This window comes from Hippopotamus amphibius, chromosome 6, assembly GCF_030028045.1.
Source record: "Hippopotamus amphibius kiboko isolate mHipAmp2 chromosome 6, mHipAmp2.hap2, whole genome shotgun sequence".
NCBI lineage: Eukaryota > Metazoa > Chordata > Mammalia > Artiodactyla > Hippopotamidae > Hippopotamus > Hippopotamus amphibius.
Window position 1 is genome coordinate 129,766,257 of NC_080191.1, and position 18,968 is coordinate 129,785,224.

Below are 18,968 nucleotides of genomic sequence, written 5' to 3' on the forward strand. Positions count from 1 at the left end.
GATTGTTATACCTGTAAATAATCTCTTTCTGAACAGATTAAATTGTGTTTGAAGTTAGAACCCAAATTTCACTTTCTCCGACGAAATGAAATAATGTAAAGTCATAGAGTGTGTAAGTTAGTACATCAAAGGCATCAGAACCTTAATTTCTCTAGAGATTTTGTTTGTATAATGCTGTTGTTGATTATGGCTGTGGGAAGCCTACTTGTTAGGAATATATCTTGAACCATAAGAATACATCTGGCAGCTGTCCATTGCGAGTTATTTCCATAGTTGAGGCCAGTATAACATTATCAGGGCGTAGGCTCTAGAAAGAATGTCTGGGTTCATATCTCAAATCCCTAGGGTGGCCATATAATTTATTTAGAGATTTTTTTCTAATATTAAAATCATATAGTTCATATTTTCTTACTGTTTTTGGAAAAAAATATGATGAGCTTTGTTTTACGTAGTTGCCTGGGATTTTTCCACTAAGAAGCATATGGAATGACGTAAATCAAAACTTTCTCCGAGTTGAACAGTACTATCTAAAAGCCACACATTTAAATAAATCTTCTTAAATCCATTTTTGTCCTTCTAGTTGTAAGAGGAATAAGATCTGGGGATCTAATGTATAGCATGGTGGTTATAGTTAACACTGTAGTATATGAGTTGGCCACAAAATTTGTTTGGGTTTTTCCATTACATCTTAAAGGTAAACCTGAACGAGCTTTTTGGCCAGCCCAATACTTGACAGTGGCTGAGAGAATATATCTTAAATGTTCTCAACACAAAAAAGAAATGGTAATTATGTGACATGATACAGGTGTTAGCTAGTGCTATGGTGGTAATCATTTTGCACCATATAAGTGTATCAAATCAACACGTTGTACACTTCTGATTTACACAGTATATGTCAGTTATATCTCAATAAAGTTGAAAAAAATAAAAGGAAAAATAAAATTTCACAAAATGCGAGAAACAGAATGGCAGCAGGGGGAATGTGGAAGCCTACCAGACATTTCCATTGGGATGATAGCAGGAACTTCTGCCAGAAGAATCTAGCAGTGCCAGGATTGCAGGGTTAGTGGGCATGTCTTCTTGGACTATGCAAGTGAACCCACTTATCTTGTTGGGCACTCGGATGATGGCTAGGTTTCCAGATGGGTAGCTGAGATCAGATAAGGCCATTTGAGTTATTCTAATAATCTTTATACTGGGAATAAATTCAGTTTATAAGAGAGGCTTTCAAAACCTTAAAGCATTCTGAAAATGGGAGGGACTGTTATTACAAGAGAATTTTATGCTTTTTATGTGGATCAAAATATATTTATGAGACACAAAAATCCTCAACAAAAATACCAGCAAATGGAATCTAGCAACATATAAAAAGGATTATGTGCCACAACAAAGTGGAGTTTATCCCAGGGATGCAAGGGTGGATTACCATCTAAAAATAAATTAATGAAACATACTATAAAGAGCAAAAAACAGATGATCCCCTCAATAGACACAGAAAAAGCATCTGATAAAATCCAATACCTTTTCGTGATAAATGACTCAATGAACTAGGAATAGGAGGGAACCTTCTCAACGTGATAAAGAATGTCTAACAAAAACCCATAGATAACATCATACTTGATGTAAAACTAGGTATTTTCCCCCTAAGATCAGGAACTAAACAAAAATGTCCACTCTCCACTTCCATTCAACCTCACACTGGAGGTTCTGGTTAGGAAAATTTTATAAAAGAAAAAGAAATGAAGGCATCCGATTTGGAAGTGGAAGAAGTAAGACTATCTCTGTTTGCAGATGACATGTGCTTGTATATAGAAAATCTTGAGGAATCCACAAAGCAATGTACTGGAACTAACAAACGAGTTCAGTAGAGTTGTAGGCTAAAAGATCAATATATAAAAATAAATTCTGCTTCCGTATACTGATGCGTGAACATTTTGAAAGTGAAATTAAGAAAATAATTTCACTTAGAATAGCATCAAAGAGAATAAAATATACTTGAGGATAATTTATAGCTGTTAATATTCAGTCCTATCTAAGCTGATCAGAAGTCTAGAGGTGAAGTAAACACAAAGTTGATTCTGAATCATTTTGAAAATCAGCCATAGCTTTCAAAGGAGTGAAAGAGAATTCAAGCCAGGGCAGGAAGTGATAACTAATAATACAAGTTGGGGGAAATTATTTAAAATTTATCAATATAATTAAAAAAACCCTACACTCTTTCTCACAGGGTCCAGGGAACTAAAACTTCATTACCCATCTGTGCCATAAAAGTCCTTTTTCTGGGTTCTTACTGGGGTTTGACTAAACATTTAGGCAACTATGACTAAAAATGACTTTCTCCTACAAAATGAGGCCCTTCGTTCACCAAAATGTCCTTCTCATTTCATAGTTTTGTTTCGTTTTACTCTCTTGGAGATATTAAATGGCCTTTGTGTCAAAACAGCAAATGGCCTGGCCATCAGGCAGAAGTTCAAGTGATCGATAACTTAGTGTTCCATAAAATGGATATTGAATTTTTGTATCAAAAAATAACATGCTGCTCATGGATGTGTAAACTGGTACACATTTCCTGGGGGGCAGAATCTATTAAAGCTTTAAAATGTCTGTAATTTCTTACCCAGATTTTCTATCCTTAGGTATTTAATTCAAGGAAATAAGTGATAAGTATGTAGGGAAGTATGCACAAAGCTGTTCATTTAGCTGTTGTATAAAACAGTCTGAAATTGTGAAACCACCTTTTATCAGTAATAGGGGATAGATTAAAGGAATTACACTTCCTCCCTGTGATGGAATATCATGTGCTTATAAAGATGATGTAGTATCTCTATGTTTATTGCATATTATATACTCATAACATTTATGAGTATTGTATAATATTTATTGTATAATATTATTATGTAAAGGGAGCAAGTTACAATATATGAATAGTTGAAGAATTAATTTTTAAAGAATTATATAATTGCGCATAGGAAAAAAGGAAAGATATATAAATAGATGTTAACAGCTTTGCTCTGGGTGATAGGATTTGGTAACATCTATTTTTTTCCTTCATATTTTTTGATCTAATTTTTCTTTCTTTATCTTTCTTTTTGTGAAGAAATAAAGCTAGTGAAAGTAAGTTGTTGAAAGAAAGGATACAATATTTGCGTTGTCCCGTCTGGAAATGAAGTCAGAAACTTGCTCCCATGTTTGTAGTGCTTTTCGAAGAGCTCGTTTGTCACAATCTATACACCACAGAAAACAAAAGGACAGCTATATGATGACAACAGACATCCTTTGCTTGCTATACAGTGATACAAACCATTTCTTAATTCAAATTTTTGGTCCTGCATCAACAACAGGAAACAATCCTTATGAATCATTAAAGATTGTTCCTAATGCCTGCAGTTAACTTCATAACCTTTCCGGCAGGAATCTGACATTACTTATCGGTTTAAAGGGTGGGATTTTTTTTTGTCTTTATTTATTTATTTAAAAATTAAAAAAAAATGTTTTATTCAGGAGGACAAAAGATAGAAGAGCGTGCTTAGGCTTCAGTCAGGATTATATTTTAAGTAATCCTCCTCATCATAATAGCAAACACTTATAAAGAGCTTCTCATGTGGTAGGTATTTTTTAATTGAAGTATAGTTGATGTACAATATTATATACATTTCAAGCAAACAGCATAGTGATTCACAATTATTTATTTATGTATTTATTTATTTATTTTGGCTGCACCAGGTCTTAGTTTCTGCACGCGGTATCTTTTATTTTTTTTAGTTGCGGCGTGCAAACTCTTAGTTGAAGTAGGCATGCAGGATCTAGTTCCCCGACCAGGGACTGAACCTGGGCCCCCTGCATTGGGAGCACAGTGTCTTACCCACTGGACCACCAGGGAAATCCCTGATTCACAATTTTTAAAGATTATACTTCATTTGTAGTTATTACAAAATATTGGCTATATTTCCTGTGCTATACAGTATATCCTTGTAGCTTATTTATTTTATACATAGTAGTTTGTACCTCTTAACCCCCTACCCCTGTTTTGCCCCTCCCCACTTCCCTCTCTCCACTGGAAACTACTAGGTTATTCTCTATGTCTATGAGTCTGTTTTCTTTTTTGTTAAATTCACTAGTTTATTTTCTTTTGGATTCTATATATGTGATGTAACGCAGTGTTTGTCTTTCTCTGACTTATTTCGTTTAGCAAAATAACCTCCATCCATGTTGTTGCAAATGACAAAATTTCATTCTCTTTTATGGGTGAGTAGTATTCCCTTATGTGTGTATGCACACACACACACACACACACACACACTGTATATATGCACCACTTTTTTCTTTATCCATTCATCTGTTTGTTGATGGACACTTAGGTTGCTTGGTTATTGTATCAGTAAATAATGCTGCTGTGAACATGGTGGTGCATGTATCTTTTTGAATTAGTATTTTCATTTTTTTCAAATACACACCCAGGAGTGGAATTGCTGGGTCATATGGTAGTTGTGTTTTTAGTTTCTTTAGGAACCTCCATACTGTTTTCCACAGGGGCTGCACCAATGTGCATTCCCACTAAGAGTGTAGAAGGTTTCCCTTTTCTCCACATCCTTGCCAATATTTGTTATTTGTGTTCCTTTTGATGACAGCCATTCTGACAGGTGTGAGGTGATATCTCATTGTGGTTTTAATTTGCATTTCCCTGATGATTAATGATTTGGAGCATCTTTTAATGTGCCTGTTGGCCATCTGTATGTCATCTTTAAAAAAAAAGTCTGTTCAGGTCTTATGCCCATTTTTCAATCAGGTTTATTTTTTATTTTTCTACTTTTACTTTATACACATATTGCTATAAAAACAAAAGAAGGTTAAAAAAAAAAACACCCAGCCCTAGCACAATGAAAATATTCTATATCCTGATTGTAATGCTGGTTACATAACTGTCAAAATTAATGGAGGTGTACATACAAAAAAGGTAAGTTTTACTATAAATTATACTTCAATAAACTGACTTTACACTCCAGTATAAGTCACAACCCTTTTCAGGGTTGCTGTTGAAGTTCATTTGAGCAAAACACTAGTGTAATATGGGAAGATGAAGAAAGAAATGCAAAGAGATATTCCTTATTATACCTCTAAGCTTAACTGTTTTATTTTCTATGTAATACTCAATAGGGAAGTGAATTAGTACCCAACGTTTTATAATGAACTAAAGATTCAGTTTAATTCCGTTTCTTCCTAATCTTTAATTACAATAAAATGGATACAAGAATTCCTAGGGCTAAGCAATGAAACAATCTAAGTTTTCATGTAAATGTTGCCATTTATTTTGAAAGGTAATATGCTTTTCACCTTTATGAAATATAAAATACCAATACATTCAGACAAGCACTAAAATATGCTGTTTTGTTCACGAATAATTATAATGTGAACACCAGTGTTATCACCATCTGGGTCAAGAAATAGAACAATGCTGATCCTCTAGAAGCCCCTGTGTGCTATCCCAAAGTCAGTGTTCTTCCTTCCTAGACATAACAACTAGTCTGATTTCATAGTAATTATTTTCACTTTTATAATCTCTAAACAATATAGTTTAATTTTTCCCATTTTGAGTTTTACATAAATGGTATCATACATTATGAATTTTTAATATTTTGTTTTAGTTAACATTATGTTTGTAAGAGTCATATGTATCCCAGTGTGTAGCTGTAGTCCAATAACTTTCCTTTTGTGTATGGTATTCTATTGTATGACTTCATCATTATTTATCCATTCTATTGTTAATGGATATCTGGGTTATTCCCAGTTTTTGGCTTATAAACAATGATACTCTGAACAGTCTTATGCATGTATGCGGGTACCCAGTTCCTCTCGGATCATATATCCAGGGTGGAATCGCTGAATCCCAAGATATGCATGTCTTCCACTTTGTAAGATATTGCCAAAATGATTTTCAAATTGTTGTACCAATTTGCATTCCCACTAGAGGCAAATAATAGTGACTGTTATTCTGTGTCCTTTCTAGCACTCAGTACTATCAGACTTCACAATTTTTTTTGCCAATATGATAGGTATATACTGATCTCTGTGGTTTCAGTTTTCCTCTCCCAGGTTACTAATGAGGTTGAGCATCTTTTCATGTTTATTGATCATTTGAATTTTCTCCTTGGAGAGGCGGTCAAGTTCTTTTTTTAGTTCATTTTTCTATTAGGTAGACTTTTTTTTTAATGTTGATTTATAAAAATTCTTTATACATTTAGGATAAAAGCCCTGTAAAATATCTCCCTTTGTGGCTTGTCTTTCAAATTTTAATTTTAATTTATCAATTCCTTTATGGATACTGCTTTTTAAAATTGGTCAGTAAATCTCTCCCTAACCTGAAGTAATAAAGCTATTCTCCTATTTAAAAAGAAAGTCATTGTAGTATTGCATTTCACACTTAGGTCTTTAATCCATTGGAAATGATTTTTGTATGATGTGAGGTATGCCTCCAATTTCATTAAAAATTATGGACATCTGATTGTCCCAGCTCTGTGTACTGAAAAGGTTTTTCTTTCTCCATTACTGTGCAGTGCCACTGCTGGCATAGATCAGATGTCTACGTGTAATAAGTCCGATTCTGAACTAATCTGTATCATGGATTTCTTTGTTTATCCTGCCCCAACACTACACTATCTTTTTTTTTTAATTAATTAATTTATTGGCTGCGTTAGGTCTTCATTGCTGTGTGTGGGCTTTCTCTAGTTGTGGCGAGTGGGGGCTACTCTTTGTTGCAGTGCGCAGGCTTCTCAGTGCAATGGCTTCTCTTGTTGCAGAGCATGAGCTCTAGGCATGTGGGCTTCAGTAGTTGTGGCTCTCAGGCTCTAGAGCACAGACTCAGTAGATGTGGACATGGGCTTAGTTGGTCCATGGCACGTGGAATCTTCCTGGACCAGGGATCAAACCCACCTGCATTGGCAGGCAGATTCTTAGCCACTGCACCACCAGGGAAGTCCCAAGAATGTCGTCTTTAAAATATTCCAATCTATGAACATTAGGTCAAATTTGTTAAATGGGTTGTTCAAATATTCTATTGTATTACTGCTTTTTTTTTTTGGTCCAGTAGTCCTCTCAGTTATTGAGAGAAGCAGGCTAAAGTAACCCATTATGATTATGGATTAATTTTTTTTCCTTTTACTTCTATGAAATTTTGCTTTATATTTTTTGAGGCTATGTTAACATGGGAAAAATATTTTGTAACATTATACCTTCATGGTGGATTAAGACTTCTCTCACTATGAAGTGGTCCTCTATCTCTAGTGATGTTCTTCAGTATTTTCATGATACATCATTTTTGTTTATTTATATTTAATCTTTTTGTATCCTTATATTTAAGATATGTCTCCTGTAATCAGTATATGGTTGGAATTTTTCCTTAAAAAATTGTCTGACACTCTTTGTTTATTAACTGAAGTATGTACTCTATATATAACTACTGACATTCCTTGCTGTGTTCTATTTGTCCTCTGTTACGTGTTTTTCTTTTCCCTTATCCTTTATTATCTTTTGGGAGGTATTTAAAATAAATTATGTTTTTACTATGCCTCTGATAGCTTGGAAGTTATACTCTCTGCTTCTGTTATTTTTCTGGCTACCCCAGAAATTTCAGCAAGCAAACTTAATTTACAACGCCTGAGGTTAAGCTATGTATTTGCCCTTCTCCCAAACCAAGGACTTTTAGAACATTGTAATTGCATCTAGCTTTCTTGCCAAATCATGTACTATTTTTTCAAGCATTTTTACTCTATACTGTTTCTTGAAACTTAATGAGCCATTATTATTCTTATTGTTTTATCAGGCAGCTTTTAGTTTTGTCCATATAGCCCATAAACGCTTTTCTTTGCTCTTCATTTTTCTTGAATCTCATACTATCCAACTACACAAAGAACATTCTTTAGAATTCCTTTTAGTGAGAGGCTACTAGTGACAAACTGTTTTGCCAGACCATGTCTTTTGGGGGCACATTTTATTGAAAGATGCTTTAACTGGATATAGGCTTCTAAATTGACTGTTACTTTCTTTCAGCACACTGAAGATGTTTTGCTGGCTTCCATTGTTGCTGTTGGGAGATTATCTGATTTCTAACTCTTCTCTTTTAGATGTAAACAGAACTTCTTTTTTTTTTCTGCTGATTTTTAGATTTTCTTTTGTCTTTGGTGTTCTGCAGTTTCACTATGATGGGTCTAGGATTTTTTTTTTTTTTAATTCATCCTGCTTGGGATTTGTTGGGATTCTTAAATCTGTGAATAGGTCTCTTTTATCAGTTTTGGAAAATTATCATCCATTATCTCTTCAAATACTGCCTCTGCCTGATTATCTTTTTCCTCTCCTTTTGGGATTTTGAACAAATACATTTTAGACCCCTCATTCTATTTTCATACTGTACAGATTTTTCTGTATTCCTTAGCTTTTTTTGTCCCCATGTAAATTTGGGGGTAAATTTTGGGTAAAGTTAGGGTAAAAAAATTATGGTAAATTTCAATAGGTTTTTTTTAACCTTTCTTTCAGGTCATTAGTTTTCTCTTTAATTGGGTCTAACCTGCATTTAACGCTCATCTTTTAAATTTTTAATTTTAGTTGTATTTTTCATCTCTAGAAGTTCATTTTTTTGTTTTCAAACTTTGTTGTCACTTTATAGTTTTCTGTTCCCTGCATATATCTTCAAGCTGATCTTTTGTTTTCATAAACATAGTTAGATTACATCAGTTTTCAAAGTCTTTGTAGGTCTTTTCTTATTGGATACTAATCCTCTGAGTTTTCAGTTGTGGTGTTGAGTTTCCTTGTGTTCTTAGTTATTTTTCACTGTGTGCCGGCAATTGAACTTGAAAGATAATTTGCAGGAGTAATTTGAGGGCTGGATAAGAGACCTTCCTTCAGACAGGATTTGGATTTGATTCTGTCAGCACCTCAGTTCACTGCCACCCAAGAGAAACAAAACTGGTCTCAGGAGTTTAATTTCTAGGAGTCTATTCTGGGGAAACTACACTTGTATACACAAAGATATTCAAAGCAATGTTATTTAGTAAAGCAAAAGATTTATTAATAACGTTTATGTCCAATACCAGTGGAATGGTTAGATAAACTATATGATAAAGGCACATAGATATTAAAATGATGTTAATGTAAGCTATATAATATCATGGAAAATTGTTGATAATTAAGTTAAAAAGAGATAAAAATTACATATGTAATATAATTACAAGTGTGTTAAGAAAAACCTATGCTTAAAAACTCTCGAATAGTGTTGTCTAATAGAGCCTTTAGTGACCACAAGAGTTTTCTATATCTGCCCTGCAGCATGCGTGCCATTAGTGCACACAGCTGTTTAGCACTTGAAATGTGGACAGCCCTGTGGAGTGTTCGTTAACCATGCTAGGCAGTGCAGATCTAGATAATACTGAAATATTAATAATGATTTTGGGGACATGGGTGAGACTTCTGGTGATTTTCTCCCATTCTTTTGAGTTTTCTAAAGGGTGCCAAATGTCCCTTACTATCCAGTGACCACATTTTAAAGTAAAAAAGTTTTAACCAAAATATCCCCTCCTTCTAAAACATATGTAAAGCATTGTTATAAAGTCTAGTAGAAGTTAAAAGGCCAAGTCTGCACCACTTCTTTTTTGACAAATAGTTAAATGTGTCATGTAGCCACGCTGCCATAGTCATCATGACAGCTTTTATAATTTTAGGTAAAACTGACTTTTAAAGAATAACAAATAAAAAAATTACACACTAATTACCTTTCCACATGCTATCCTAGAATCACAACAAACAATCGATATATTTCTTTTCTCTGGTTGATAATCAGTTAGTTCTTCCTCAGCTGATGCTAATTCTGGAATATCCACGGAAAGCTGATAAGAAATTGTCTTAAAGTGCTTTGCATCTAGAGGGAAAAGAATCACACGAAAGTACGTATAGGTTTAAAACTTTCCAAAATCTTTCTTCTAAAATGAAATTTCAGACTCTATTACAAATGCATTGATTCGTCAGACATTTTTTTTAATGGAAGAAAAATGAGGACCTTTATTAAATTATATTGAGAGCCCTCTTTTGTTAAAAAGAATGGGTACATTCTCATTTTGTTGAAAGAGTAAAAATGATGATTTTCATTACATGGAATTTTCTGGCCTTATGTTTAGTTGGAAACAGTTGAATACCAAGGAACTTTATACGAGGGGTTTAGCTGGAAAAAAAAAGTCTTCTCTAAGTATCTTTTCAATAGCTCTGAGTGGTACAGGAGGAGCCTGATACTCCCAATTGGGCAGAAAGATTAAATATTTACCTCCAATTGGGTGCCTATAAGGAGAAAAGCTAGGATATCAATCCAGAACTTCTGATTCTAACATTGGTGCCCCTTCAGTTGTACCAGTACTACAGCTATACTGGCCACCTGATGGATGGGGCCTGCCTATGAGAAAGGAATCTGATTAAATTTTGACAGATTTTCCATGTCCTAGCTTGAAACAAAATGGAATGTATGTTTGATAACACGAGAGACAATGAACTCAAAAGCTCTTTCTAGCTACCTGTAAAGTGTGCTATAGATGTTGCTCATTTATTTGAATCAATAACAATAGTGAACTGAAGACTAAAAATGTCAAAAGCCAGAATACGGAGAAGCGGGATTTTCTGAGCCATTTTGATGGATGCATTGACCAAAATGAAAAATTTAAATGTTATTTTTAGAATACGTTACTTTTTTGCTCTTGGTCAAACATGTGAGCTTTCTGATGTATAACTGATCTGTAACATCTGCTTTGAGGAACTTACCTTCTTCAGAGAAAGTAGTCTTTCCTTTTGTTAATATTTCATAATGCTTTGCCATTTGTCGCTCCTGTTTTCTATGAAATCAAAAAATATGATGCATAACTCTGAAATGTATTGAAGATTAAAACAGTATACCATAAATTTTTACTGTTTAGATGCCATTCCTTGTTATTTTTAGCTGTTATTACTTGTGAATCCAGATTAATCAGTGAGTGTGTGTTTCTACTGTATGTAGTGGACAAATTTCTCCAATGTAGGAATTCTGAATTGCCTTGAGAATTTGGGGTTGGTAAATTTCTACTCTTAAGTCAGTGAGTTCACTGAGTTTCTGAAATCTTCTGACTCTCATAACATCCACCAAGAATTACAATAAGTTTGCTTTGGCCAATTTTGGTTTCTTCACTGGGAACGCATCTTCAGAATTATCAGTTTTGAGAAAATGAGGTTCATTTTACAAAAGGCTCTCTAATTAAGTGGGCCTATCTGAGTTTTAATATCAAAGGCTTACGGTTACCTCCGCAAAGCTTTTTCCTTTGCTTTGAGTCTGTCGACTTCACTACCGTGGGCGGCGTGAGGGTCAATACAGATTAATTCAGCTTTAGAGCTTTGGATTTTTTGTTTTTCCTCATAGATGTAGTCAATCAGATTTTGGAAGTAACTACAACAGGAGCTCTGAAAAACAAAGAGGTCATTTTCATCTCATCAGTCCTAGATAAAGATAATTACCGGCGCGGGGAAAAAACAAGAAAAGGCTAATGGTGTTTTGGATAACAAATCTATCATAACACTTTTTTGGTAACAGCTTTATTGAGATATAATTCACATATCATACAGTTCACGCATGTAAAGTGTACAGTTCAGTGTTTTTTGGTATATTCACAGAACTGTGCCGCCATCACAAGCATCAGTTTTACAACATGAAACCTGTACCCATTATCAGTTACTGCTTCTCCTCTTCTCCTCTCAGCCCCTGGCAGCCACTCATCTCTTTGCTGTCTCTATAGATTTGCCTATTCTGTACAGTTCACACAGATGGAATCATGCATGTGGTACTTTGTGACTGGCTTCTTTCACTTACCGTAATATTTTCACTTATGTTGTAGCATGTACAAGCACTCTGTTTCTTTTTATGGCTGCATAATGTTCCATTGTATGGATACTCCACATTTATTTACCCCCTTTCATCAGCTGATGGACATCTGGGTTGTTTTCACTTTTTGGCTGTTATGAACCACACTGCTGTGAACATTTGTCTATACGTTTCTGGGTAGACGAATGTTGTCAGTTTTCTTGGGTATATACCTAGGAATGGAATTGTTTGTTGGGTTATATGGTATCTGTATGTTTAACTTTTTGAGGAATTGCCAGACTGTTTTCCAAAGCAGCAGCATCATTTTATATTCCCCTCCAGCAGTGTATGAGGATCCCATTTTCTCTACATCCTTGCCAGCACTTGTTATTATCTGTCTTTTGGGTTACAGCCATCCTAGTGGGTGTGAAACGGTATTGTGGTTATGATTTGCATCGCCCCAGCGGCTAACACATAACACTTTTAAGAATGGCAATGCAGGGAATTCCCTGGTGGTTCCAGTGGTTAGGATTCCAGGCTTTCACTGCTGGGGGCCCGGGTTTGATCCCTGGTTGGGGAACTAGGACCCCGCAAGCCACAGGACACAGCCAAGAAAAAAAAGAGGCAATGCAGTGGAAAGATGCGGGAGAAAATACTGCTTATGTTTAAATTAGTGTCTGAAAAGAACACTGTTTCCTCAGTAAACCTGCTTTAAAACTTACATGTTCTACTTGTTCAGAGCTATTGTAGTCAGAGGAAACATCCACACTGGAGAGAAACGTTCTTAGATCGCTCCCACAGAATTCACACATGGGCGATACCTCCTCCTCTTCTTCCTTCAGAGAGGAGGGAAAAAATGAAGACATGCCCACGAAGAGGCCCAGAGCCTCTCAGAGCAGGAGGACTCAGGGCCCTGGGCAGGGTCAGTGAATGTCCAGTTGGACAACAGAGGTGATGAGGATGTACCAACCTGCTTGAGAACTCCTGTCAGACACCATGAGGGCTCCCAGAGATAGCTGGTGGGGAACTTTGAGGGGGCCGAGATCCTACAGCAGAAGGCACCAAGCCAGCAAGATCTGTATATGCCAGTAATGAGACATCACTTCTCTTCAAGGGCTGGTAAGGACTGAGGAGGCTGAGGTGGTGTTTTAGGGGCCTCTGTCTGCTGCAGTTCATTGGGGCACACCTGAGCCCATCAGGAGCTGTGTGGGTCCTTGGGATGCCTCCTCAGTGTAAGAAGAAAGTTGCAGAAGTGACTTTACTGTTGACATCAGAGTCCCTTGCTGAGGAGGGGGACATGCAGTGTGTGACTAGATGCGGGAGACAAAGGATAGCATACTTAATGTTGTGTAAATGGTCTAAGGTGTTTGAATACCATGAACGCTTTCAAGAAGGGTCAGCTAAGAAAAAGTCTTGACATTACTATGTAGGCCACTATTTACAATGATCAACTTTCTAAAATAGAGACCTTTCTCAAGGGAAGCCCCAGTTGGGGCACTGAATTCTCCTGTCTGTGCTGTGAAGGTAATCCAGGAAGGGGCGAGGAGGCCGGGGGAAGCAAGAGGAGGCTGGGAGTTAGGGGTGCAGGTGGCTCAGCGCGGGGTGAATGCACTGTGGCCCTGTTCGTGATCTGAGGTCATGGCTGTGACTGCAGAGGCTCCTGTGCAGGTGAGCAGCGAAGCCTCAGCACAGACCTCTAGGAAAAACCCAGATCATGACTTGCAGATCATGAAACCACCAGGACATCTGTTGCCATGGAAACATTCTCTGAGCCTCGCAAAATGACTGCCATGGGGCCAAAGGGCGACTGAGATGGTCAGTGCAGCCAGGGACCCTAGAGTACAGCCCAGCTCTTGAGGCCATTGAAAGTACCTGATAATAAGTACTGCATGTCGCTGAAAGCAGAACACTTGGGGAGGAAAGCCTTATAACAGAGAGATGGTGGTGACAAAGCTACCAAATGATAGAGTGGGCAGAGAGCGTGGCATTGCCAGGCCAGCTACAGCGTGTGCCACACCAGCATCTTGGTGGTCCACCAAGTGGTCCCTTCTGCTCTTCACCTGGGGGTGAAGTAGAAATGCTTTGAAAGACCATGAATGGTTGGAATCTGCACCTCAAGAGGGTATGACTGGAGAGGAGAGCTGGCCAGCCAGCTGCTGCCACCCCTGAACTAGACCAGTGTCAAGGCCCATCTCTGAAGACATGAAAGATCTGCCTGGGATTCAGGTGGTGCCAGCCCTGCCCAGGGGCCAGTGCAGGGACAGCTCTGTGGAAGGAGGTCAACAGGGCCTTCCTCGCGTTCAGGCCCATCTCTGGGTGTCAGGGGAAGAAAGCTCAAGAAACTTTCTGGATACAAGCCTTTGTGCTTCAGAAAAAGGAAGGTGCTATGTTTGAAGAAAGAATTTCAGCCTGAAGAGTCTATAAGGTGACCATAAAATTTAGAAACCTGGACAAATATAAACAGTAAATGTTGATTCACATTACGTTACGTGATGTATTTAATGTGTCACCACACAGTAGGATCACATGGTTCAATGTGCTGCACAGAATGGCAGTGAACACCAGCCATGCGGGTGCATCCACACGGCATTCCCATCAGCTCCTGCACACACCTCGGTGCCGTCTGCCTCACGTGATTGGTGTCTCTTTATTTTCCGTGAATAAGCCTGTACTTTTAGTGTACCCCAGAAGCAGTGATCAAGGAGGTTCCAGTTTGGGGAGTGTGCAGCTCTCTCCACGTGGCCGTGCTGTCCACATTTGGCAATAATCATACCACTGGTCAGTCCCTTACCTCTCCGGCAAAGCAGGTGGCGTGTATTCTGTTGGAATTACTAAGGTGACCTCTCCCTTGCCCATTGAACAGACATTAACTGGTCACTTAATGTGATCAAATACAGCTAAGGTTCACCTGTGCTGCCAGGCTTTATGGCCACTGTTATAGGTTGAGCTGTGTTCCCCCGAAGGCTATGCTGAATTCCTCACCCCTGCGACCGTGAATGTGGCGTGACTTAGAAATGGGGTCTCTGCCGATGTAATTAAGTTAAGATGAGGTCGTTAGGGTGGGCTCTAATCCAATGTGACTGGTGCCCTTGGAGAAGAGGGACAGTTGAACACAGACACATGGACCTGCTGGGGCAACCGAGGCGCGGTTGGAGTGAGGAAGCCGCAAGCCAAGGAACGCCAAGGATTGACACCACTGCCAGGAGCTTGCAAGAGACAAGGAGGGATTCTCCCCTCCAGGTTGGACTTACTGCCACCTTGATTTTGGACTTCTGGCTTTCAGAACTGTGAGACAATACTTTTCTGTCGCTGTAAGCCACCTAGTTTGTGGTACTTTGTTACAGCAGCCCTAGGAAATGAATATATCTACCCTAAGTGCTATTCCAAGTAAATGAGCTCTTTACCTATTTTGTTTTAAGTATGTTCACTGTCTTTTGTGGAAATCATCGTGTAGCTTTTTACACCATTTATTACAGTAAAAAAAATAATATAAATGAAAATTACCTTGAACTTAATGCCTAAATTGGAACTCTCTTGTTTGAATGTCAGAATAGATGGTGGTCCAATGCTGGGTAATGTTTTCAGCGAGGGCTCAAAGAGTGTTATGAAGTCTTCCTTAAACTAAAATTTAAAAAGAGAGAGCGAAAGAAAAAAATTGAAGATTGAATAAGCGATTTTTACCATGAGTACTAGTTGGACTAATAAACATTTCTTACCTCCAGCTCACATAAAATATTTAGTTTTGACTCTTCTGGATTAATTATCCATTTTGCTGGAGAAAAAAACAGATTTAGAAGGAAGGTTTAAAACCTTTGTGCAGTATATTCCATTTTCTGTAGTTTGAAGATCTTGGCCCGTCACACCCTCCCCCACCCCCATCTAAATGCCCTGATACCCTACCTTCACCACCTTCTTGAATATATTCTTAGGGAAGCTCTTTTCTAAAGGGATTGGACACTGTTCTAGTTAAGGCTGGTTCCCTAAGGGAAGTTTGCCTTTGCCAGCAGAGAGGATGACGCCAAACATCCAGTTACCTCTTAACTTAGAAGGTAGCTTTTCAGTTTCATCTTTCTTCTCTACAGAGGGCACTTCCTTCTCTGCAAAAAAGAGTGTACATTTGTCATCAATCATGAAAAAGGAGGAAAGAAGTCTAACAGAAAAGAAAATATGCCTGTTGGAAAAATAAGAGCCCTTATTGTGTTTATCTTTTAATTTTCTGCCTTTTCCCAAATAAAATTTTATCAACAGTAAGTAACAAACAGAGGAGACCCACCACTAATGAATCACATTAAAAAATGCTTCCTTGCTGCTTTTTAGTCTTAGAATGCTACATGAATGCATATTTGATTATAATCATGGTTTGCAGACCCTTTTGTGTTCTGCCTTTTAAAAGTACTGTTCTGTCTAATTTATGACTATTATTCTGCAAAAGATTTTTCAGGGAGAAGAGTGCTGGGGTGTGGTGGCAGCGGCGGTTTCCAGTTTAAGACAGTGAACTGAACCACCAGGATAATTCCCTCTGCAGATTCCAGGGCAATACTGGAAATGGAGAAGACAGCCATCAACACATGGGCCACTTAGAGTTAATGTCTAGAAGGTTAAGCAGATAGGATTGGGATGATGCAGAACCAATCAGAGCAACCTACGGGGGGACAGAGGTAAAGGAAGAGGGCAGACCCATTTTCCCCGTAGAGCCAGGGCTGGTGCTGGAGAAAGAGATGGGCTTCAGAAGATGACACACTTCCTATGTAGAGTATCTGAACAATTTAAAAATATGTTTTGGGCATTTTGCCCATCAGAAATGCCAGCACAGGTGTATATAAGAAAATGAATGAACAAAGACTTCCATTAAGGCATTATTCATCATAAGGACGAGGTCAGAAGCAAATCAAACAGCTCTGAAACATCTGCCAATCAGAGGTATTACATAAGTCACAGTAACTGTAGGTATATGAGGGAATACTGTGCAGTCATGTCAAGGAATTAGATCAGTCTTTCCTGACATGGAAGGATGTCCATGATACACTGCAAAGCAAAAAATAATTAAAGAAGAGATAAAACTGCTGTTATTCACAGGAATTGTAATTGTCTAGTGGAATTTTAACTGATAAACTATTAGAATAAGAAAGTTCAGTAAGGGAGTCAGATACAAGATTAATACATTGAAATCAATAGTTTCCCTGTACATTGGCAATAATCAGTTAGAAAATATAATAGGAAAAAAAGATTCCAATTGTTACATCAGTAAAAGACGACTGTGAAACACCTAGGAATAAACTAAGAGCTGCGTATGAGTTCTCTATTTAAAAAAAAAAACCTGCAAAAGAAGATATGAAAAAATTGAAAAGGTACACTAGGTTCCTGCTGTTAAAATAATCAAATAGGACTTCCCTGGTGGTACAGTGGTTAAAAATCTACCTGCCAATGCAGGGGACACAGGTTCAAGTCCTGGTCCAGGAAGATCCCACATACCGTGGAGCAACTAAGCCCGTGTGCCACAACTACTGAGTCTGTGGTCTAGAGCCTGTGAGTCACAACTATTGAGCCCAAGTGCCACAACTACTGAAGCCCACCCTCTGCAACAAGAGAAGCCACTGCACCGAGAAGCCTGTGCACCTTAACGAAGAGTAGCCCCGACTCGCCACAACTAGAGAAAGCCCGTGTGCAGCAATGAAGACCAACACAGCCAATAAATAAATAAATAAATAAATTTTAAAAAAAGTAATCAAACATGGAAGCCATTTGATGGGTGGCTCTAATGCCTTGGTAGCCAATTGTAAGCAAAGTGAAACCTAAGCCAGAGTCAATTCCTCAAGGTTAATGCCACAAGGTTAAGAACAGCCCATCACAAACAGCCAACTGGGCTTTCCCAAATACAGTAAGTCCCCTACACATGAACTTTCAAGTGCAAACTTTCAAAGATAGGAATGTGCGTTCCCGAGTTCAATCACATAAAATTGTTCACGTGTCTGGCATACACTGTCACATGCGTGCATCCTCTACAAGTGATTGTGCTTCTGTGTACTTTACAGAACTGTTGCTGTGCAACAGGAGGAGCTTACTAATGAAGACCTGATGGAATTGGAGGCCCAGAGAAAAGACAAAAAGAGACAAGAGGAAGAAGTAAATGAAGAACCAAAGATATTCACGATGCAAGAAATGGCAATGGATTTTTTTTATTGGAGGAGGCACTGTTAGTTTTTGAGGCACAGGACCCGAATGTACAATGGTACACGAAGGTTGCAGCAATGGTTGCTGAATGCAATCCAGTGCAACTGTGTCATCTATGACGAGAAAAAATGAACTACTACCCAGACATCACTGGATCGTGTTTTCCAGAGGGTAGATAGAATTGAATCCAGCAAAGAACCAGAACCTGCGCCATCCACATCAGGCGTGAGTGACATTGCAGCTCGCCCTCCAACTCCTATTGCCGATGCTCCTTCAGCTCTACCATCTCCCACCTCCTCTCCCTCCTCCAGTCAGTAACTCTCCTTGTCTGTTCACTCCATGCCCGCCCCTGTATGCCGGCTGTTGTACTGTACTCCTGTACTTTTCAAGGTACTGTACTGTAAGATTAAAAATGTTTTCTTTATTTTTTGTTTGTTTTTTTATGTATTATGTGAGTATTATAAACCTATGACAGTACTGTACTATTTGCCGATTGTGTCAGTTGGGTACTTAAGCTAACTTTGTTGCACTTACGAACACGCTTTCGGAATGGAACTCTTTCGTATGTAGGGGACTTACTGTAACGCTACCTTAAGCAATAGCCAATCAGATAATGTCCTTGCTTTGCTCCCACAACTTCTCTATAAAAACCTCTCCTTAGCTCTTGTCTGCAGAGCACTCCTAACCACTTCTGGTTTTGCGCTGCCTGGTTCCGATCTATGTTTGTGCAAATAAATTCTTAAAAATTTGAAAGTGCCTCAATTTGCCTTTCAACACTGCAAAGCAGGACCAAAGAATCAACTTGTCAGACTCCACTGAAAACCTTCATCACAATTACATTGACTATTTAGATTAATTTGGGAATAAGTAACATTTTTTAACAGGTTTTTAATATTAGGTTTAATATTAATTATACGTCCAAGTTTCAGTTTTTATGTGA

General features: G+C 37.9%; 1 protein-coding gene across 1 annotated transcript in view; it reads right to left on the reverse strand.

Annotated features, from left to right (window-relative positions):
- Window positions 1–18,968, reverse strand: part of ERICH6 (glutamate rich 6) — a 34,901-nt gene that overhangs the window by 6,283 nt on the left and 9,650 nt on the right. The window contains exons 4-12 of the mRNA XM_057737798.1: window positions 15,892–15,954; window positions 15,574–15,629; window positions 15,362–15,478; window positions 12,580–12,693; window positions 11,303–11,460; window positions 10,792–10,862; window positions 9,759–9,904; window positions 3,139–3,224; window positions 995–1,150 (exon numbers count right to left, since the gene is read on the reverse strand). Coding sequence (XP_057593781.1) covers window positions 995–1,150; window positions 3,139–3,224; window positions 9,759–9,904; window positions 10,792–10,862; window positions 11,303–11,460; window positions 12,580–12,693; window positions 15,362–15,478; window positions 15,574–15,629; window positions 15,892–15,954 — 967 coding nt within the window. The remainder of the gene's footprint in view (window positions 1–994; window positions 1,151–3,138; window positions 3,225–9,758; window positions 9,905–10,791; window positions 10,863–11,302; window positions 11,461–12,579; window positions 12,694–15,361; window positions 15,479–15,573; window positions 15,630–15,891; window positions 15,955–18,968) is intronic.